Here is a 24,455-nt window from a genome sequence, read left to right as displayed (position 1 = left end):
GGAGGCTGAAAGAAGCTCGTTATATACATTTATATATATATATATATATATATATATATATATATATATATATATATATATATATATATACACACCACACATATATATATATATATATATATATATATATATATATATATATGTGTATATATATACCGGAGTAAACACATAAATGTGAAACAAGGTGGAAGAAAAGAGTACTCAAATACCAGGGGTAGAGTAATTTAACAAAACTGTCCGACGAACGGGAAGGTGAAACTCCGAGTAGCAGGTTTTGTTGAATTTCTGCTGATTTTAAATAAAGTATATATATATATATGTATGTATGTATGAGTGTGTTTGTGTAGGTGTGTGTGTATGCGTGCTGTTTGTGTGTATGTTTAGCTTTTTCTTTGACCCCCACTATCGCTCGACAACTGGTTTTGGTGTACTCTTTTACTCTTTTACTTGTTTCAGTCATGTGACTGTGGCCATGTTAGAGCACCGCCTTTAGTCGAGCAAATCGACCCCAGGACTTATTATTTGTAAGCCTAGTACTTATTCTATCGGTCTCTTTTGCCGAACCGCTAAGTGACGGGGACGCAAACACACCAGCATCGGCTGTCAAGTGATGTTGGTGGACAAACACACACACACTCTCTCTCACACACACACACACACACACCACAATATATATATATATATATATACATATATACGACGAGCTTCTTTCAGTTTCCGTTTACCCAATCCACTCACAAGGCTTTGGTCGGCCCGAGGTTATAGTAGAAGACACTTGCCCAAGGTACCGCGCAGTGGGACTGAACCCGGATCCACCTAATTGGTAAGCAAGCTACTTACCACACAGCTGCTCCTCAAGCGTTTCGGCAAAAGAGCCGGATAGAATAAGTACCAGACTTACCAAAAATAAGTACTGGGGTCGAATCCCTCGGCTAAAATTTCTTCAAGGTGGTGCCTTTCAGTATGGCCGCAGTCTAATGACTGCAACAAGCAAAAGGTAAAAGAAAAGAAAAGTTAAATACTACGCACTAGTTACAAGTAAACACCACTCGTTGATATCTATATATATAAAACTCAACTTGTTTGTCTGTGTGTTTAACGTCCCGGCACATCTTCTCCTAGCCAACAAATCGTAGAACCACAAAAAATGGGTCACTCAAAGTTTAGGCGAATGAAAATTGAACTGCGCTATTTCTGTTCCGAAATTCATCTCGCAAGTGCAAAAATCGATAATGTGTTTGTTTAGGCCTTATCCCATGCATTGAATAGTGAACTTCACTCAGTCATCTGTTTGACGTGAACTGTGTTCACCACGCCTGCAAACATGCTTAAATTGCATGAAAAAAAAGAAATCAAGATATAAAAACGAATCGCCGTAAACATTGTAGAAATTCGGCAAAGGAATGAATTTTCGGGATGTAGCCTGGCGGGTTTTTTCGTATTAATCGTTTGGACTTTGTGAACACATACCAAGTGTTTTCATAACATTTTTAACGCTTTGAATTAAATGTGACCATTTTGCGTTGATTCTGCAGTTTAAATCACTTTAACCAAATTTTAGCAGGCCGGATTTTTTATCATCACGATACATCGCCAGCGACTCCCTGAAACTCTCCCCTGAAATCCCCGTTGTGCCGGGCAATACTGCTAGTTTGATATAGAAAGATGGGGATAATAATGGCGTAGTAATGTCGATATCAGTCTCATCGTTCATGGGTGTAAGGAAATGTCTTTAACAAGCATGGACTCAATTACACTTGAAATAGATGATACCGTTTAGGATTGGAAACGATGAGGATGGATTGCTCCTGTAAGGAATTTATGTGAAATTGTAAAAAATACAAAATATAACTAAATATAAAGAAGAAACTATTACACACACATATACGTGCATGTTTATGTGTACACACACACACACACACACTCACGCACGTACATATATATATATATATATATATATATGAGAGAGAAAATGGGAGAGGGAGTATGAGTGTGTATTTCTATACTGTTATATCCAAGCGTCTTTATCGTGCCTTGAATGTATCTGGTCAAGCTGGGGCAGTTACTCTTGATATTTCTAAGTCATTTGATAGGGTTTGGCATGCTTGACTTCTATGGAATCTCCAGTCCTTTGGTATGTCAGGTTTCATGCTAAACATCATCTCCTCTTTCCTTTATGACCGCAGGATCAAGGTTCTTTTTGATGGTCAATCTTCATCTAGTTTTTCTATCAATGCTGGTGTTCCTCAAGGATCTGCCCTGGACCCAACTCTCTTTCTTCTTTTTATCAATGATCTGCCTGATCATACTGTCTGTCAGCTAGTAATCTATGTTGATGACTCTACTTTGTACTCTTGTTTGGATAAATCTCACTACTTGTCTGATAAGTTTGATTGAGATCGCTGCTAACTTTGGGAATGATCTTCGATCTATTATTGAGTGGCGTAGGAAATGGCTTGTAAATTTCAATCCATTGAAACTAAACTTCTTTCAATTAATAGCTTCAGATATCCTTTTTGCCATCGGTTTCAATGGATGGTATTGATTTACCTGAGAGTCGTTATATTCGTCTCCTAGGAGTGACGTTCCGAAATGATTTTTCTTTAGGACTTACATTGAATCCATTGCAAAATCAGCTGCAATGAAGGTAGGCACACTGCTTCGTCCGAGGAGTTATCTCACTCCTGAGTCTATTCTTTATCTTTATAAGTCCACCCTTCGCACCTACATTGAGTACTGTTGTCACATATGGGCAGGTGCTTCAGCAGATTGTTTAACTCTGTTGGACCGCATTCAACGCCGTATTTCTTATGCTATTGGTCCTGATCTGCCTTCCAAATTGGATTCATTCTCTCATCGTCTCGTGTGGTTTCCTTGTCTCTTTTCTATAAGTATTTTCATGGACATTGTTTAACTGAGCCCTTTTCTCTGGTTCCTCCTTTAAGAACTTCTCAGCGTTCAACTAGACTTGCATCCAGTTCTCATCAGTATACTGTGCAACCTCCTAAGTGCCGTAAAGTACTTTACAGTACCAGCTTCTTCCCTCGGGCCTCTGAACTTAGGAATTCCCTTCCACAGTCTTGTTTTCCGCTTCAATATGACCTCCTCCAGTCTTTTAAGTCTGATGTACATCGTCACCTATTGACTTCTGTCTAACGTCCATTTTATTCTAGTAGCTCTTACGTTTTTAGTGGTCTAAGAACCTTGTAACGGGCGAATGCTTTAAAAAATACGCATTTCTTGTAGCTATGAAAATATAATCACAGATGAAACGATAGAATATTCAGTAGGTGAGATTGAGTATCTAAACGCTTCTGTGTAAATGAATTCATGCCAGTAATTTTTTTATTAAGACAACTGGCAAATTCGGTACTTGAGAGGCATGATAAACACACCCCGATGAGTGTTAATAAATGCGAAACACATTTCGGTCGATTCTTCGCTATCAGCTACCGGAGAATTGGAGATTTAATAAATTTAGATTAAGCTTCCACAGCATGGCTATATATATATAAATATATACTTATCAAATGTATTGCAAATATTTTCTCGATACACATTCTCTTAAGCGACACTGTGGTGGTTCTCTTATTATATGTATGTATATATATGTGTTTGTGCATGTGTGTGTGAGTGTGTGTGTGTGAGTGTACGTGTGTGTGCACGCGTGTATTCTCTTATTATACGTATGCATGTATATATATATATATATGTGCGTGTGTGTGTGGGAGTTTTGTGTGTGAGTGTGTTTGTATACACATATATGCATGCAGACAGATATTTATGTTTCTCTATTACTTCCTCTCTCTCTCTCTCCTCCCTCTCTCTCTCTCTCTATCTATCTATATTAAAGCCAAAAATTCTTCACAAACTGTTACTCAGTGTTTCATGCCAGGCAGGTGCGTTTATCGCAACTGTCTGTTAAACGGGCACGTGCAACTCTGATTAACCGTTTGTGAAGACTGGTATTCCAGTATTATTTTTTCCATCTTGTTTTCTTTTATCCATCCATCCATCCATTCATCTATCCATGTATGTATGTATGTATGTATGTATGTATGTATGTATGTATGTATGTATGTATGTATGTATGTATGTATCTATCTATCTATCTATCTATCTATCTATCTATCTATCTATCTATCTATCTATCTATCTATCTATCTATCCATACATCACTGTTAGTCTGTCTGTCTGTCTGATTGTCTCTCTCTCTCTCTTTATATATATATATATATAATTAAATAACAAGAGGAGAAATTGATGTTAATCAATTAAAACCAGTGGCTTAGCACATTTAAAAAAGCCGAAGAGGAATGACCACTAAAGTGGACACCCTTTAAGCTAAACATAGACCTCAAATCGCCATTACCACGAAGAATGTGCTTTCAAGAAAAAAATCTCAGTAAAACGCCAAAATGTAAAAATGAGCGAGACAAATGAAAACATACGAAATAAAAATGATTACCTACGTACCATTGGTTTCGCTTGTTAATATCTTCGTATATAAAACACGCAGACATCTGCAAGATCGTCAGCGTAGTCTGTCGCTTACAAAAAAAAATTTCCAGAACTAGATACAGAACGCTTAACCGAAATCGAGCAGGTATAAAGTTATACAAGTTAATTTGGGTGTAATTTTTCAAATACCTTCACTTTGGCGCGTTGAGGCCGGAAATTGCTCTGCAGTTAATAAATTTCAGCAGCTAATCGGTTAAAGAACATTTTTTTCTTGAGAACACATTCTTCGTGGTGATGGCGATTTGACGTCTATGTTTAGCAGATAGGGTGTCCACTTTATTGGTCATTCCTCTAAATTTTGTGTATATATATATATATATATATATATATATATAATACTTTTTTTTAAGCAGCAGAAAATTCAACAAATTGTTGAATTTGTTGAATTTTCTGCTGCTTAAAATAAAGCATATTACTCTACACTGGTATTTGAGTACTCTTTTTTCCACCTTGTTTCACATTTATGTGTTTACTCCGGTATATATATATATATATATATATATATCTATATATCCATATATATATATATATATACATATATATATATATATATATATATATATATATATATAATATATATATATATATTCTTTTTTTCTATATTTCTCCTGCTTCAGTCATTAGACTAGGGCCATGCTGCGGCACCGCATGGAAGAATTTCAGTCGAACGAATCGACGCCAGTATTTATAGTATGTGTTCTATCGAACGAACCGCTAGGCTACTGAGACGTAAACACACTAACACCGTTTCTGAAGCGGTGGTGGCGGCATACACATACACAAGATACAGGAAAACAACTCCGCACATATATATATATACGATGGGCTTCTCTTAGTTTCTATCTACTAAATCCACTCACAAGGATTTGGTCGGCCCGAGTCTATAGTAGAAGACATGGGACTGAACCCGGCACTTTGTGGAGGAGAAGCAAACTTCTTACTACATCTTTTACTCGTTTCGGTCATTGGAATATGACCATGTCGAAACACCGCTTTGAATGGTTTTATTCGAACGAATTCACTTTATGCTTCGTTTTTTTTTTAAATACTGGTACCTATTCTATCATTTCTGCAGCTTAGCCAATAAGTTACGAGGACGTAGACAAAAAACAAACAAACAAAAAACAAAAAATTAAACAGTCAAGCGATGGCAGGGACGAACACACACACACACACACACACACACACACACACACCACACACACAAATGCACACTGAAATACACATGTATTTGTCTACACAGATACATACTTGCATTCATACATTCATAGATGATAAACATATACACATACACACACACATACGTACGAACTGAGTGAGTAGAACAGATAATACCCAGGCCACACGATTCCTAGTTAGCAGATCCTCTGATGTAATAATTATTCAACGAATATAATTAAGGTACGTTAATTATATGAAGGTTACATTGTCGTTAATGAATCCCAAGTTAACTCCCTGAAAGGCATATATATGTATGTATGTATGTATGTATGTATGTATGTATGTATGTTATGTATGTATATATATATATATATAGAAATACAACAAGAGGCTTCCAAATAGGAAAGCCTTGTGCTAGAAAGAGCAGTAGAAAACTCAAACCACCAATTAAGGATTCCCACTGATGAAGACTGGCCCTCAGCAAAAATTTTTTGCTTGAAATAGTTAGAAACCATGGTTTGGGAAATAATTGAGATGGTAAACGTTTTAATTTTCATTCCTTTTGAGAATTTATCTTTAATTGGTGGTTTGAGTTTTCTACTGCTCTTTCTAGCACAAGGCTTTCCTATTTGGAAGCCACTTGTATTTCTATGTGAATAATATATAGTCTAATGACGAGTTCGTTTTTGTGCTAGGCCACTGGTAATAATAATTTCTTATTACCTTATTGTTATTTATTATGTTTAAATATATATATACATACACACGCACGCAAACAAACACACACTCATACATACATACATACATACATACATACATACATACATACATACATACACACACACACACATATGCATATATACATACATTTATCTATCTATATACACCTAAATTATCAACACAATTTTGCCATTTTATCGGTAGCTTATTTATGCCGGTAGTGAAGAATTCTGGAGAGCAAGTGGTAATGAAATCACGAAAGGCTATTTTTGCATCTTCTTCAGATTTGAAGTTTTTTCCTTGCAAAAAACCGTGATAGTCAGTTGGTGCAAAGTCCTGTGAATGTGGTAGATGACAAATTACTTCCAAGTTCAGTTCCTGTAACTTGAGTAGCGTTCTTTGTGCAACATGTGGTCAAGCATTGTCTTGCAAGAGAATTGACTTGTCTATATTGACCAATCTCGGTTGATTAATTTGCATGTTCACTCATCATTTCATCCAATTGGTTAATGAATACATCCGTTGTATACATCATGAAGTTGTTGTGGATGACATCAGCGCTGCACCACCAAATTCCTTTTACCCAACCACCATGCAGAGCGCTTGCTATTGTTGAAAAGAATCTATTTTTTTATCACACATCACAGTACAATGCAAAAATGGTTTCGCTTTTATGCCGTGACAGCAAACAGCAAGTTTCAAGACGACGTGTCATTTGATACTCGTTGAGTTCGTGTGGTACCCAATCGTGTAGCTTCTTTACCTTGTCGATTTGTTTCAGACGGTCCAATACAGCTGGAATCGAAACTTCAAACCTTTGCTGCAAACTCACTGGTAGTTTGAGACATATCCGCTTCCATTAATTTCCATCTCATTATCTACCTTGGTCACAGATCTACTACGGGACTGATTTTAAAGAGTAAAGCTACCACGCCGGAACTTCTCAAACCATCGGATTACAGTGCGCTCATTCGCCACATCGAGGTCGACTTTGCCTTTCATCCTTTCGGGGTCGATGAAATTAAGTACCAGTTACGCACTGGGGTCAATATAATCGACTTAATCCGTATGTCTGTCTTTGTTTGTCCCCTCTGTGTTTAGCCCCTTGTGGGTAGTAAAGAAATAGGTATTTAATTTATCGGCCCCGAAAGGATGAAAGCCAAAGTCGACCTCGGTGGAATTGGAACTCAGAACGTAAAGACAGACGAAATACCTATTTCTTTACTACCCACAAGGGGCTAAACACAGAGAGGACAAACAAGGACAGACAATCGGATTAAGTCGATTATATTGACCCCAGTGCGTAACTGGTACTTATTTAATCGACCCCGAAAGGATGAAAGGCAAAGTCGACCTCGGTGGAATTTCAACTCAAAACGTAGCGGCAGACGAAATACTGCTAAGCATTTCGCCCGGCGTACTAACGTTTCTGCTGGCTTGCCGCCTTACACACATATATATATACGACAGTTTTTGTCTACCAAATCCATTTTCAGGGATTTGGTCGGCGTAGAACCATGTGATTGCGAAGTAAACTTCTAACCACGCAGTGTTCCTATATTTATACCTTCCCAGCACACACAGACACGCGCGCACACTCATACACACACACACACAAACACACATATACAAACACACACACACACACTCATATAAACAAAGTCATCAATTTTCAAATGGGGGTAGGGGCGACAAAATACATACCAAAGATACGCACGCATAAATACACACACAGACGCAATCAGATACAGACAGACAGTCAGACAGTCAGACAGACAGACAGGCAAACAGACACACACACACACACACACACACACACACACACATATATATGCCCATTTTTGCATGTGCAGCTGTCTTCATAGATGTGTGCACAAATGTGTAAACCCGTAGGCATGCGCATACATATCTTTCCACGCAATTTCACATTTATAACAGCAAATCGTTTTTCTCCCATTGATACGGGATAATCTGATTACGTTAACCATGACATGCATAGCTTACACCAACAATATTATGATGAAGTGTTTCGAGAAAAATAGTAAATAACAAAAAAATCTTTAAAAAAAAACGTTTCCGGTGCTAAAAATAAGGCCATAACAATAATGTGTGAGAGAAAGTGAAAAGCTACAAGGAAGAAAAATATTAAGCTTCTATACCGACGTGATTTGGACATACACTACTTGCCTAAAATGAAATATTCTCTTCGTGCGCTTCTTTTCTTGTATAAGAGATCATGCAGCATATAAGCTTACATTACTTACAGACAAACAGGCAGACAGTCAGACAGACAATCAGACAGACAGGCAGGCAGTCAGACAGACACGTATATGCCCATGTTTGCATGTGCAGCTGTCTCGATAGACGTGTGCGCAAATTTATAAACCCGTAGGCATGCACATACTTGCGTTACTTTAATTTCGGGTAGTTGTTATATGTTGCACATAGACGCAGGAGTGGCTGTGTGGTAAGTAGCTTGCTAACCAACCACATGGTTCCGGGTTCAGTCCCACTGCGTGGCATCTTGGGCAAGTGTCTTCTGCAATAGCCCCGGGCCGACCAATGCCTTGTGAGTGGATTTGGTAGACGGAAACTGAAAGAAGCCTGTCATATATATATATATATATATATATATATATATATTTATGTGTGTGTGTGTTTGTCGGTGTTTGTCCCCCTAGCATTGCTTGACAACCGATGCTGGTGTGTTTACGTCCCCGTCACTTAGCGGTTCGGCAAAAGAGACCGATAGAATAAGTACTGGGCTTGCAAAGAATAAGTCCCGGGGTCGCTTTGCTCGATTAAAGGCGGTGCTCCACATGGCCGCAGTCAAATGACTGAAACAAAGTAAAAGAGTAAAAGAGTATAGTTTCCAGTTATCGCAGTTATTTTCGTGCTATTGTTGTTGTGTCTGCAATTCAAAATTTCCATTGGTTGATATTTAACGTATTTGTTCTTAATACGCTTTTGTTATTTAATCAGTGTTGGAGGCGCAGTGCTCACGAGCCTTTATGGTGTCCTAAGAGATGGATGGGAACCTGGGAGGAATATATCCTTATACGAATGACCCGGGTCGAATGATTATACTTGTGTGGTTGCTGTTAAAATAAGAAGAGAAGGGTAATGTGAACTTTGCGTTATGTGTTCGAATGTTGGTGTGCTCGAATTTGCTTTCTTGCTTTCTGAGTTCGATGAAAGAAGTACCGGTCAAATATCCTTAAAAACGGTACTCTTTACTCTCTTTTTACTCTGTTACTTGTTTCAGTCATTTGACTGCGGCCATGCTGGAGCACCGCCTTTAATAGAGCAACTCGACCCCGGGACTTATTCTTTTGTAAGCCCAGTACTTATTCTATGGGTCTCTTTTGCCGAACCGCTAAGTAACGGGGACGTAAACACACCAGCATCGGTTGTCAAGCAATGCTAGGGGGACAAACACAGACACACAGACACACAAACATACACGCATATATATATATATATATATATATATATATACATATATACGACGTGCTTCTTTCAGTTTCCGTCTACCAAATCCACTTACAAGGCTTTGGTCGGCCCGAGGCTATAGTAGAAGACACTTACCCAAGATGCCACGCAGTGGGACTGAACCCGGAACCATGTGGTTGGTAAACAAGCTACTTACCACTCAGCCACTCCTGCGCCTATCCAAAAGCTTATCCAAAACTTGGATACCTTATCCAAAACTTCATGGACCTTTTGCTTATAGTACACATCTTTATTTAAACTCTCGTTTTGGGCAGGCGTAACCAGTAAAACACTCAGGACAGCCTCTATTTTGAAGCGGTTATCTAGAAATGGCTATCTAGTCTTAAACAGTTTGACATATAGCATGACTTTGTCAGTCATCTTCTATCAATGGGCAATTGAAAGATGTCGTTAGCGAAGATTCAGGTTGGTTCATTAGAGCTTTATTCTCTCAAAATTCAATGGATGTCATTGGTAACTTTTATGATATATAGTGCAAATATGTTGGATTGCATGTAAATTGTGATACTTGCAGATCGTTAATGCAATTTTAATAATATAATATTTCTGGTTGCGTGCGCATGTTTGACTTTTAGCTACAAGGGCTGTCTGAAATTAATCAAACTACAATAATATCTAATGCAATGATATTCTTTGCGTAGATTTTAATATTCTTGCTTCTATGTCTGTATGGTTTGAAGAAGACACGTGTATATGGCCTATCCATATATATCGCTGTGAAATGTGTTTAGAGGTTTTCTATGAGAATGAGGGATTTAGTTAGACCGGAATAATTAATAACAAAAGTGTTGTAGAATAAAGCAAGTAATTTATTCAGAAAATGTATATCTGGATTTGTTCCTGATCGCATGTGATCTATGAAAGATCTGCGAAATTCAATTTCCTGACAATAATATATTATTATAGTTGATAGGTGCAGTCGTAGGTGTGTAGTACAAAGTTTCCTTCCGATCCATATGGTTCCACGGTCAGTGCCACTCCGTGACACCATGGGCAAGTGTCTTCTAATATAGCTCTGAGGTGATTAAGTCCCTGTGAGTGGATATGTCAAACGGAAACTGACCACATGACCGTTCAGACTATCAGATGCTGTTACATATCGGTGGTCACAATGCATCTTGCATCATTTTAGCCTTCGAATGACGCCACCCCGCTTGCTAGGTGAGCAAGCCAACAATCTCCCCTGATCAAAAGGGGGAATGGAGCAACGTGAAATGAAGTGTTTTTCTCAAGAACACAACGTGCCGCCCAGCCTAGGAATTGAAGCCATGATCTAGCAGTCGTGAGTGCAACATGCTAACCACTAGGCTACACACACACACACACACACACACACTAACACACACATACATACACACATAGAGTGGTTCGGCAAAAGAGGTTATTCTAACTAGCAAGTGTGAAAAATAAGTTCTGCGATCGATTTGTTTGACTAAAATGCTTCAAGTACACGATAAGAGATAGAAGTGAGATAAAAACGCACACAAAATAACATACTAAACAGATTCTGTCTTCAGGCAAACTGTTTTAATTCCGATTGGTCCTACATTTTGCAGTTGGTTGTCTGAGACAATCCTCGAAGGAAAATCTCTTGCATTGCCTATGTAACTGAATTCAGATGATTACTTTTGATAAAATGCAAATAATACATGAAATGAATTGATGTAGATCAAAGTCATCGAGTATAATTTTAAACTGCTTTAGTTTTATTTTCATAGAATTTCTGAGATAATGGATTATTCTATTTCATTTGACAATACCACTGAAAACGTGACCAATATGAACTACCAGAAAATGCTCATGCATTAAGAAAAGGTTGTCCCAGAATGTTTTAAATATGATTCTGCTAATTTAATCCAGCATATTAGAATTTAAATTAAAAAAGAAAACGGCAAAAGAAAAAATAATCATTATATTAACACACACCATCCATTTGGAAAGATAATAAGCAGACAGCAATATGAGTATTTCTCTCTTCAAGAGAGTTTTTGAATCAATTATTGAAAGAACAAAAAGTTAATAAAACAAAAGAATGCTAGCAAATATGACATTAATATGCTATTCCGGATTCTTTTAGTCGATACAAGTTAGAATGTCAGTTGATCGTGATAGGAATATCATGAGCGAAAATGTATTTCTAAGGGTTGCATACTTACATATACACATCATGTATACGAAGCTACGCGCATTCCTACATACACAGACACAGCACATACACACACACACGCATGCACACACGCATACACGCACACGTACACATACTGCACACATACACACACACACACATACATTTATGGGCGTGGTTGTGTGGTAAGAAGCTTGATTCTCAACCACATGGTTCCGGGTTCAGTCCCACTGCGTAGCACCTTGGGCAAGTGCCTTCTACTATAGCCTCGAGCCGATCAGAGCCCTGTGGGGTGATTTGGTAGACGGAAACTGAAAGAATCTCGTTGTATGTATATATATATATATTGGCCTGCTCGCTTAGTCAGCGGGGTGGCGTCTTTTGAAGGCCAAAACAATGCGAAGCGCATTGTGACCAGCGATGTGTAGCAACATCTGATAGCCTGGTCGGTCACGTGATCACGTGATATATATATATATATATATATATATATATATATATATGTATGTATGTATGTATGTATTTATGTGTGTACTTTTGCGTCTGTTTGTCCCCCTCCTATCATCACTTGACAACTGATGTTGGTGTGTTTACGTCCCCGTAACTTACCGGTTCGGCAAAAGTAACCGATACAATAAGTACTAGGAGTATAAAGCCCTGGGGTTGATTACTTCGACTAAAAGGAAGTGCTCTAGCATGGCCGCAGTCAAAACACTGAAACAAGTAAAATAATATAGTTATAATATTCTCTTTATTAATCATTTAGCCTAAAGTAATGGATCCAATATATAGACGACCGTCACATGTTACATTGGCTGCTGGGTCTTTTTGAACGACAACCGAATGAGAACAACTCTGACTTGAAAAATCGAAGCAGTGTGTGTACGTGTGTATTTATGCATGCATATTTTCACATATATGTGTGTGTGTGTGTGTGTGTGTGTGTGTGTTTGTATATACGACAGGCGTCTTTCAGTTTCCGTCTACCAAATCCACTCAAAAGACTTTGGTCGACCCGGGGCTATAATAGAAAACACTTACCAAAGAAGCCATGCAGTGGGACTGAACCCAGAACCATGTGGCTGAGAATCAAGCATCTTACCACACAACCACGCCCATAAATGTATGTGTGTGTGTCTGCAGTATGTGTGCGTGTGCGTGTATGCGTGTGTGTATGTGCTGTGTCTGTGTATGTAGGAATACGCGTAGCTTTGTATATATGATGTGTATATGTCAGTATGCAACGCTTAGAAATTGATCAAAAATTTCAGTGAATTTCAGTAAAGTAAAGTCCAAACGCTAATTATTGAACAGTATTATAAACTGTTACTCAATGTCTTCCATCCAGCTGCTAATTTTAATCTGAAAGTTGTTAGCACTTGTAATTTTCAGGCACTTTAAATGGAAGTATGGTTTGTTTCAGAATTGTTCCTCGTATAGCAGTCATTCAGTAATAACGAGTAGTTGTAACGAAATCATTTAACGCTCATGCGCCACACACACACACACACACAGACACACACACACAGACACACACACACACACACACACACGCACGCGCGCGCACACACACACACACACATGCAGTGTGATTCATGGGATTTAAAATGGATAATAAGAAAGAATTACCATAGAAACTGAGTTATGCTTGTCATGCAACGGCAGTTAGATCTCGCATTCTCAGAACGTTAACTGAATGATCAGATTAGCATTTGCATCAATAAAATTTTGGAGAATGTCAATGTTTACTTACAAAATATCAATACACACATAACTACACACACACACACACACACACACACACACACACACACACACACACACACACACACACACAAAAGACACGTTTATATTGGAGAGAATATTATTTAGTGAAATTTCTTACACTGAACATAGTACTTAAGTAAAATTTCTAATATTCAATTATATATATATTGAAATGAAGCATTAGGTTATGTCCATGTAAACAACTGATGATTGCTTGATAACTGAATATAATTGAACATTCCAATTCCATTAAAAAACAATAGGCAATCTATAAAATTTCCATTTAAATCAAAATAACTGAACACTGTGTTGTCAAATGCAATGATTACGTGACTAAGTTAATGTATAATTTAATGTAATGTTTTTCAGGTCGCCTCAGTTGTTGGACAAGCGGACATGTTGTATACAATGTTCTCTTTGCTCGGTTTTCTAATTTATCATTATGGTCTCATGGCAAATAAGAACAACAAAGGTAAGACATACATAATAAATAAATAAATACATACATACATACATACATACATGCAACATACATACATACATACATACATACATACATACATACATACAACATACATACATACATACACACATACATAAAATAAATACGCCCTTTTAAAGCCTAGCCTGATTTCATGTGCCTGATTTCCCGGTTTCTATGGCGCATGTGTTTCTATGGCGCATATGTTCCCCAGTCCATCGCAGCGTTACTCATTTTTGCCAGCTGAGTGGACTGGAGCAACGTGAAATGAAGTGTTTTGCTCAAGAATACAACGTGTCGCCTGCTCCAGGAATCGAAACCACAACCTTACGATCATGATGCTGATACCCTAACCACTAAGCGACGTGCCTCCACAAATACATGCATACATACATATATATCTACCGATGAGACATGATGTAGTTAGGATGATGTTGTAGGTAGGACACTGTATAACGACATCCGTCGAAAGGATAACCTCGATGGCAGAGAAATAAGAACCGATAGTATGGTGGAAGCCATCGCCACTCATGATAAAATTGCAGTACAGGTGGAATGTCTTTGTGAAAACCCCAATAAACCTGATATAAGGCCCGATAGATCTGATATAAGGATTTGGGATAAAGAAGAGAAACTGTGCATTGTTGTGGAAATCAGCTGCCCAGCGGATGTTAACAAAGCTGAAGATCAGTGAAAAAGAGAATATCTATGCTGAACTGTAGAGAAATCAGCAGCTATTCTATCTAGATTACATGTTCAGGTTTATTCCTGTAAATATTGGGGTACTGGGATATGTAACACACTGCATAAATACCAATCTTGAGAAAGTAGGCTTCTCAAAACCAGAAAGGAGAAAGCTGATTCGAAGACTACAGATTCAATTCATCACTGGAACTGTAAAAATCTGTAAAACTTTCCCAAAGTTTAGTCTTTATATATATATATGAGCATGTCTTGATATGCAAATATGTGCATGAGAAGACATATATAAAACAAAACATACAAATATGCACGTATACGTACATACATATATACATACATGCATACATACATACATACATACATGCATACATACATACATACATACATACATACAAAAATACCCTGTTCCTAACGTTGAAATTCCAATGAAGGAGCCTTAGATCTAGGTTAGAACCAGCTCATTCTCTATTGGCAAGAAATCTTGAAATAAACCTGAATAAGACACACACACACACATTAAATATCAGATGCAACTGATATGTTATATACTACTTCAGTTAGATTAAATAGATACGGAATTGCTTTCCTTTTTGAAAAAATAAGAAAAACTAAAACAAACCATTGGAAATATTTTGCCTTATTTTTTACGTGTATTGTTAAGAACTTCAGCTTCGACATCACTCCAACATTTTGGAAAAATGTGTTATTACATAGCTTAGGATTGGCCACATTATTCAGTGAAATTTGGTTGTCAGAAACAACGTGGAAGCCAGTCGGAAAGTTAATCTGCCTCTTTGTATGTTCATAGCAACTATTGGTGCTTCGTGTTTGTTTGAAGATTATGTTCCTTTATTCCATCATTCCTAAAGGCCTTACAAGGATTACTGGCGCTGCTCTTCATCCTCTTATCCCGCCATTAAAAACAATTATAGATACCTAATAACTATGTGCCAATCTCCTTTAAAATTTATATTTTGAGAGTATTATAATATTGACTAATATACATATATACACACATACATTTATACATATATACATATGTACATATATATACATATATATACATTTATACATATATACATATATATGTGTCCCAAAGAGGAAGTAATAAATGGAAGTTACTCTTTTACTCTTTTACTCGTTTCAGTCATTTGACTGCGGCCATTCTGGAGCACCGCCTTTAATCGAGCAATTCGACCCCGGGACTTATTCTTTTGTAAGCCCAGTACTTATTCTATCGGTTTCTTTTGCCGAACCGCTAAGTAACGGGGACATAAACACACCAGCATCGGTTGTCAAGCAATGCTAGGGGGACAAACACACACACATACACATATATACATATATATATATACATATATACGACAGGCTTTTTTCAGTTTCTGTCTACCAAATCCATTCACAAGGCTTCGGTCGGCCCGGGGCTATAGCAGAAGACACTTGCCCAAGATGCCATGCAGTGGGACTGAATCCGGAACCATGTGGTTGGTTAGCAAGCTACTTACCACACAGCCACTCCTGCGCCTAGTTGTATATATGCTTTGTAGGAGGCGCAATGGCCCAGTGGTTAGGGCAGCGGAATCGCGGTTTCGATTCCCAGACCGGGCGTTGTGAGTGTTTATTGAGCGAAAAACACCTAAAGCTCCACAAGGCTCCGGCAGGGATGGTGGTGATCCCTGCTGTACTCTTTCACCACAACTTTCTCTCACTCTTACTTCCTGTTTCTATTGTACCTGTATTTCAAAGGGCCGGCCTTGTCACTCTCTGTGTCACGCTGAATATCCCCGAGAACTACGTTAAGGGTGCACGTGTCTGTGGAGTGCTCAGCTACTTACATGTTAATTTCACGAGCAGGCTGTTCCGTTGATTCAGATCAACTGGAACCCTCGTCGTCGTAACCGACGGAGTGCTTCTAGCATATGCTTTGTAAAAGTCTTATAAAATGTGGGTTTAAAATACAAGTCTAAAGTCTATTTCTCATGTTTTTAAAAGTTGCGTTGCATGTCTTAATTATATAGGATGCAGGCTTTCCTCTTACTTCACAGTCACTCGCCTACACCTATCTCCAATCAGGTTTCTATTCTGAAAGTATGAATATGAATTGATAGATTTAGTATATGTTAGTCTGGTGGCTTATTTTCTTTCAACCGAGTTTGATCCATTGCTAATTGGAACCTCAACATTGATGCTGTTGGATACTGTGAGCTGGTTGTAGGCCTACCTATCCAAACCGGCCTACTGTGTGTTTGTAGATAGGTAGATGAATTGTATTGGAGAGTGGTCGGGTGAGCTGTTCTGGAGACAGGTCAGAGGAATTGTCCAGTTCAAGGGTATATTCTTTCATTCTTTTGAATGTTTCAGTCGTTTGATTGCGGCCATGCGGGAGCACTGCCTTTAGTCGAGCAAATCGATCCCGGGACTTATTCTTTGTAAGCCTAGTACATATTCTATCGATCTCTTTTGCCGAACCGCTAAGTTACGGGAACATAAACACACCAGCAGGTGATGGTAGGGGGACAATCACAGACAGACAGAATGTGCACCTACTGCGGGTTTCTTTAAGTTTCCGTCTCTCAAATACACTCACTAGGCTTTGGTCAGCCTGAGGCTATAGTAGAGGATACTTCCCCAAGCTGCCACGCAGTGGGACTGAACCCAGAGCTATGTGGTTGGTATGCAAACTACTTACCACTGCCACTCCTGCGCCTGACGAAAATTACATCGAGCCACAAAAGGATAAAAGGCCGAGTTGACTTCAGCAGCATTTCAATTCTATCAAGGCATCCTATCCAATCTTCTCCCGACACTAATTCAATCATTATCTATCTATCTATCTATCTATCTATCTATCTATCTATCTATCTATCTATCTATCTATCTATCTATCTATCTATCTATCTATCTATCTTTCTATCTATCTATCTATCTATCTATCTATCTATCTATCTATCTATCTATCTATCTATCTATCTATCTATCTATCTGTCTATCTATCTATCTATCTATCTGTCTATCTATCTATCTATCTGTCTATCTATCTATCTATCTATCTATCTATCTATCTATCTATCTCAATCTATCTATCTATCTATCTATCTATCTATCTATCTATCTATCTATCTATCTATCTATCTATCTATCTATCTATCTGTCTATCTATCTCCGGGTGGCAGAGGCGCAACAGGGCAACAAAGCCACCATTCGGTCACTGGTAGATGAACAGGGGCGCGAATTGCTCGAGCCAAGTAAAATGTGTGAGGCCTTTCAGCAGCATTTTGCCCGACTGTTCGGAACGAGTGGAGGGCAAGAACGTAGGGTGGACTTCAGTGCCTACCTACATAGCCTACCACGACTCTCGACAAGAAAGGCAGGGTGCTGCGAAGGTGCCATCACGGCGGCGGAAGTGCGGGAAGCGATGGCAGAATGCTCGAGGGACAAATCACCGGGTTTGGATGGTCTACCCTACGAGCTTTACAATTGTATGCCAGACTTGTTTGGAGATCTCTTGGCGGCGGTGTACTGCAACTGGCAGCAAAACGGGAGCATTCCTGGTTTTGTGAGCCGAGGAGCCGTAACACTGCTGAAGAAAGATCTAAACAAGGGAAATGTAATAGATAACTTTAGGCCCATCACTCTGCTTAATGCAGACTTGAAAATTTTGGCCAAGGTGCTGGCCAAGAGGTTGGCGCTTGTCATCGAGAAACTGGTCGACAAGGCGCAAACATGCGCCGTGCCAGGCCGGACCATCCATGACAACCTCCATCTGATGCGCTACATCATAGACAGGGTAGTTAACGAACCTGGCATGGGTGGGGCCCTGATCAACTTGGATCAATCGAAAGCCTTTGATAGGGTAGACCATCGATACTTGGAGGCAGTCCTGAGAGCGGCTGGTTTCGGTCCCGTCTTCCGCGGCTGGATAGCTGCCTTGTACAGAGGCATCCGTTCGGTAATTCGCGTAAATGGACATCTATCGAGACCTTTCGACATTGCACGTTCGGTCCGTCAGGGATGCCCCCTCTCGGCGCTTCTATACGTATTGACACTTGAGCCACTACTGCGGAAGCTGGCGACTCTAAGGGGCATCCCGCGAGAATTGGGATGCGGGACGAGCGTGTCTGCATACGCGGACGACGTCACCGTCATAGTGTCTAGCCACGAGCACATCGAGCTGGTCGGCGAGACACTGAAAAACTACGAAGCGGTGACAGGAGCGAAAATCAACCGGGAAAAGTCAGTGGGCTTGCGACTAGGCACCTGGAGAAGCAAGCCCATGCCGTCCACCAGCGCCTGCGTCGTGGGACGCTGGACCGACGGCCCGGTTGAGTTGCTCGGGGTCTGGTTCGGTCCGGACCTCCAAGTGGAGAAGAACTGGAACGAGATAACGAGTAGGGTGGTCACCCTCGCCCGGCAATGGGCCGAGAGGAAACTGTCCCTAAAAGGTCGAGCGGAGGTGGCGAACACGTACATCGCGTCCGTCATCTACTACCGCCTGACCGTCGTACCTTGTCCCGACCCTACCATCACCAAACTACAACGCATCCTCTTTCGCTTCTTGTGGAAAGGATGCGTCCCGATGGTCAGGCGATCCATTTGCTGTCAACACCCGTTAAAAGGAGGGCTGGGCATGCCGTGGTTGATGATGCGCAGACACGCGCTGAGACTGCGACATCTCTGGCTCTATGTAGACGACGGTGAACAGGTGTGGTCGCCGTTTGTGAGGCACGCTTTCCCGCAGCTCGTCTCCATGACCGAACTGCAGTCGTGGATCAAAAAGAGGCTGAGGAAGGGCGAATGGCACCGCGAGTGTCGCGTTGCTCTCAAGCAACTCTGCCGTCCTGGGTCGACCTTAAGTGACTTCAACACAACCAAAGCATTCTATAGGGGTTTAGTGGAGGGGAGGTACGACGACGAGCTCGGGCGAACCTGGACGTCGACGAGGAGTACCTGACCCGCCTGTTCGGGACGACTTTCGGGCCAGGGCCCATGGACAACTTCCAGAGATCCCTGGCCTGGCAGTGCTACCGAGAAGCGCTACCCGTTCGGGATAAGCTCTACAGACACGGCTCGAGAAACACGGGGCCGACCTGCCCGAGATGCGGTCAGAGCGACGAAACCGTTCTGCACGCACTCGTTCAGTGTCCAACAATTTCCGACCTGTGGGCTTATGTCGAACAACTGCTGTCACGTGTGGGACGAGTCGGTTTATCAGCTGAGTCTATCGTCAATATTGTCACGCCTCCTTCCTTCAAACGGGAAGGAAGAGCTATTTTCATCATCCTTGTGGCTATGGCGAAAGAATGTATCTGGTGGACGCGTCTGAAAGGATTGGAGCCAAACACTTTCCTCTCTGGTCAATCTCTCATCAACTTCTTCAAGTACCACTTGAAAAGGAAAGTGAGAGTAGAGAGGCAAGTTTTGTCTAGCGAATGTTTTAAAAAAAGATGGGTGAATGTAGCAAGAATGGCACGTATGAATGACGAAGCCACCTTGAGCATAGTCCTATGAACCCAGAAATCGAAAACAGAGAGTTGCTTATTTGCAAAAAAAAAAAAAAAAAAAAAAAGAAATATAAAATGTGACTTCATTGACCGAGGTTACCGTGGTCTTTTCCGTAGGCTTTTCTTTCCACGGGTAAACCTCACCTGTCCTCCCCTTTACACTTCATATTGACATTTCTGTGATAACGATCCCTATTGATCAATTTTTTTTTCCTCTCCCCCCCCTTTTTTTTTCTTTTAACCCCCCCTTTCTTTTGTCCTCTTTCTCTCCTTTTACGATCCCTTTTGATCGAAACTCCCCTTCCTTTTTTTTTTTTTTTTAAACCTTCAAAAGAAAAGCTCTACCTTGTAATTTGTTCTATCTGTGTGCAGCCCTGTGTGGCTAATAAAGAAACATATCTATCTATCTATCTATCTATCTATCTATCTATCTATCTATCTGTCTATCTATCTATCTATCTATCTATCTATCTATCTATCTGTCTATCTATCTATCTATCTATCTATCTATCTATCTATCTATCTATCTATCTATCTATCTGTCTATCTATCTATCTATCTATCTATCTATCTATCTATCTATCTATCTATCTATTATCTATCTATCTATCTATCTATCTATCTATCTATCTGTCTGTCTATCTATCTCTATCTATCTATCTATCTATCTATCTATCTATCTATCTATCTATCTGTCTGTCTGTCTGTCTGACTGTCTGTCTGTCTGTCTACCTGCCTGCCTGTCTGCCTGTCTGTCTGTCTGCATGCATGCCTGTCTGGCTGACTGTCTGTCTATCTATCCATCTATCTATCTAGCTGTATATCTGGTGTGTGTGCGCGCGCGAGTGTTTGTGTGTGTGTGTGTATGTGCGCCTTTTGTGTGCACATGTTGAATCTGTCTACCATTTATATAATATGGTGTAGGTCCTGTACTTCTTTAATATCTGTACTTCTTTAATATGTGGACATATCACACCGCAGTGTTTAGTGCTACCACCAAAACCATGTGTATTTTTAGCGGAGTTTTAGCCAACTTACGATTAAAGTTCATAGCAGGAGATATCGTGAACCCATGATGTACCTATTTCTTTATTACCCACAAGGGGCTAAACATAGAGTGGACGGACAAACAAGGACAGACATAGGTATTAAGTCGATTACATCGACCCCAGTGCGGAACTGGTACTTAATTTATCGACCCCGAAAGGATGAAATGCAAAGTCGACCTCGGCGGAATTTGAACTCAGAACGTAGCGGCAGACGAAATACCGCTAAGCATTTAGCCCGGCGTGCTAACCACTCTGCCAGCTCGCCGCCTTCATGAACCCATGATGTACCAACTCATTCTACATGTCCCAATACCAAAATCTAAAACCAAATATACCAAACAACTTTCACTAATTTTACTGCTATTCACTAACATTCTATCTTTCTTGATAGTGTGTATATCACACTTTAATTACAAGCAAACCAGCCATTCTGTTCTTCTCTGCGATACAAATCCCTCAACCTTTATCAATAGTTATTTCTGTTGTGTGTACGCTCTCAGTACTTTAAACTTTATTCTGAGACATGGTGTTTACGTATAAGTAGATTCGGATCTTTTCAATTCTGAAGCCAGGACCACAGATCTTTCTACTTAACTAAATATTCTGAAACTTCGTATGCTGATAGAGTCTAGCAAAACAAGACACAGGTTGGAACTAGTTTATTTGAGAAAAATCTATTTTATGACTTTAATCGTAGATTAAAACTGCGAATTTTAACCAATCAGATTGTTTGTTTTCATGTGTAAAACTTGACTGCATTCTATTAGTGTGACGTAGAAAGCGCTTTTGTGACGTACTAACGTTCGGAAAACTGTAAACAAACACAGAACGTAACGGCAGACGAAATACGGCTACGCATTTCGCCCGGCGTGCTAACGTTTCTGCCAGCTCTTTGCTTTTTTAATATTAAATTTCTTGCCTTTTGCACAAATAAATACAATAAGTGAAATGAAACGCATTAGCTTAGAAACGAAATCTTGTTAGAAGCCTCGTCACTGAGATGCCACTTCTTAATAGCAAACGAAAGCAAGTACTAACAGAATGGAAACATTTTCAATTTAATACATGTGGCTTATTAACTAGTTTTAAATATTGTTATTAGAAGGTGGCTGACTATAGGATCCTGGAAACATGAGTACGTTAAATAATTAGAAGATTTCACGGAGACATGCGGCTTGTTTACATTTAAGATGTTTAATACGTCACCAAATTGGTGGTCGAGACGGAGTAAATAAAATAAAGCCGAATGACGGAATATCATTGGTTAAAATTCTAATTATTAAACAACGTTAAACTTAGAAGTTACAATTCCGTTTTCATTCTGGTTTACAATTAAGTTTACTTTTGACACATTCTACCAGTATACGAAGTTTCAAATTGTTTGGTTCAGTAGGAAAAATTTGAAAAAACTGGCTTCAGAATTGAAAAGATCCGTAGATTCTACTGTCTCAAACACCAGCTTTCTTTCCTACATAGCATCAACAAAAAGTACCACTTGCTCTGAGACAAAGTCTTTTTCCCCCCGCTTATTCAAATGTACTCTTTACTCTTTTACTCTTTTACTTATTTCAGTCATGTGACAGTGGCCATGTTGGAGCGCCGCCTTTAGTCGAGCAAATCGACCCCAGGACTTATTCTTTGTAAGTCTAGTACTTATTCTGTCGGTCTCTTTTGCCGAACCGCTAAGTTACGGGGACGTAAACACACCAGCATCGGTTGACAAGCGATGTTGGGGGGACAAACACAGAGACACAAAAATATATACACACATACATACATATATATATATATATATATATATATATATATATATATATATATATATACACTTATATACGACGGGCTTCTTTCAGTTTCCGTCTACCAAATCCACTCACAAGGCTTTGGTCGGCCTGAGACTATATTAGAAGACACTTGCCCAAGGTGCCACGCAGTGGGACTGAACCCGGAACCATGTGGTTGGTAAGCAAGCTACTTACCACACAGCCGTTTACCTTCTTTACTTTTTAGCGAATTCTTTGGACCACGAGGAAGACTTCCATCTGCATCAAGAGGACTTCTGTTCTGATTTACCCCTTTCGCAAATCATCCTCCTCACATACGTTAAGGTACATAGGCCTTCTCGGTTCTTACCGGTGTTCATTACGGATGCCACTGTCATAGAAGCTGAATTTTGTGCAATCTTCAATACTATAAATGAAATATTTTGAACCTACACGTGTTTCTGACAAAAGAAAAAAAAATAAACGCAATATAAACAAAAAAAACAGCAGCAACACAATAAGAAAAAACAAACCAGAATGCAAAAACTCTAACCACTCTAAAGAACCTTGATCCCTTTCTCACAATTAAGCCCAACCTCTATCAGACTACAACAGTTTCTTCATTTGTCACGTCGTCCTACCGTTGTCTGACTCTAACTACATACACATTACGCACATGCTATCCAACTTCTCCTATCTACCAGAACTTATGGCACTCTCAGTCAAATGAATAGTTGGAAATCTACCAGTTCTATGCTATTTCTGGTAAGACATGTATTTCACCTTCGGACCATCGGGTTAATTCAGACGGATTCCTTAAACCACCTTTATTCATTGATACACTTCAGTTAATGAATCGCAGCTACGTTCCTTCTGTCGAGTTCTTGTACTGTTAAAATAATGTTCCCATGTCCTCTGAAATACCTTTGTACACATTCAACAGCTGTCGGAACAAAATATGTTCTTGTAACGGGCAATGCTTGAGCAAAAATCACAGTTTATAGATGTACTGTTAGTGAGATGGAATTTCACATTATTGGCTACTAGCTTTAAGCAAAGATCACGTACCTATTTTTAATGATCGAGATAAAAGGTATTGTACAACCTGTGTAGAAGCACAAAGCTCGCTATTAAATGGGAAATATACCATAC

General features: G+C 39.5%; 1 protein-coding gene across 8 annotated transcripts in view; it reads left to right on the top strand.

Annotated features, from left to right (window-relative positions):
• LOC115209866 (protein O-mannosyl-transferase TMTC4-like) overlaps positions 1 to 24,455 on the top strand; it is a 382,774-nt gene that overhangs the window by 138,465 nt on the left and 219,854 nt on the right. For all 8 annotated transcript variants that reach the window (XM_029778443.2, XM_036501543.1, XM_036501547.1 and 5 more), the window contains one exon: positions 14,177 to 14,279. In XM_029778443.2, the coding sequence (XP_029634303.1) occupies positions 14,177 to 14,279 (103 nt within the window). The remainder of the gene's footprint in view (positions 1 to 14,176; positions 14,280 to 24,455) is intronic.

This window comes from Octopus sinensis, linkage group LG3 (assembly GCF_006345805.1).
Source record: "Octopus sinensis linkage group LG3, ASM634580v1, whole genome shotgun sequence".
In the NCBI taxonomy this organism is placed as follows: domain Eukaryota; kingdom Metazoa; phylum Mollusca; class Cephalopoda; order Octopoda; family Octopodidae; genus Octopus; species Octopus sinensis.
Note: the sequence above shows the minus strand (reverse complement) of the source record. Positions and strands in the feature narration are given on the sequence as shown.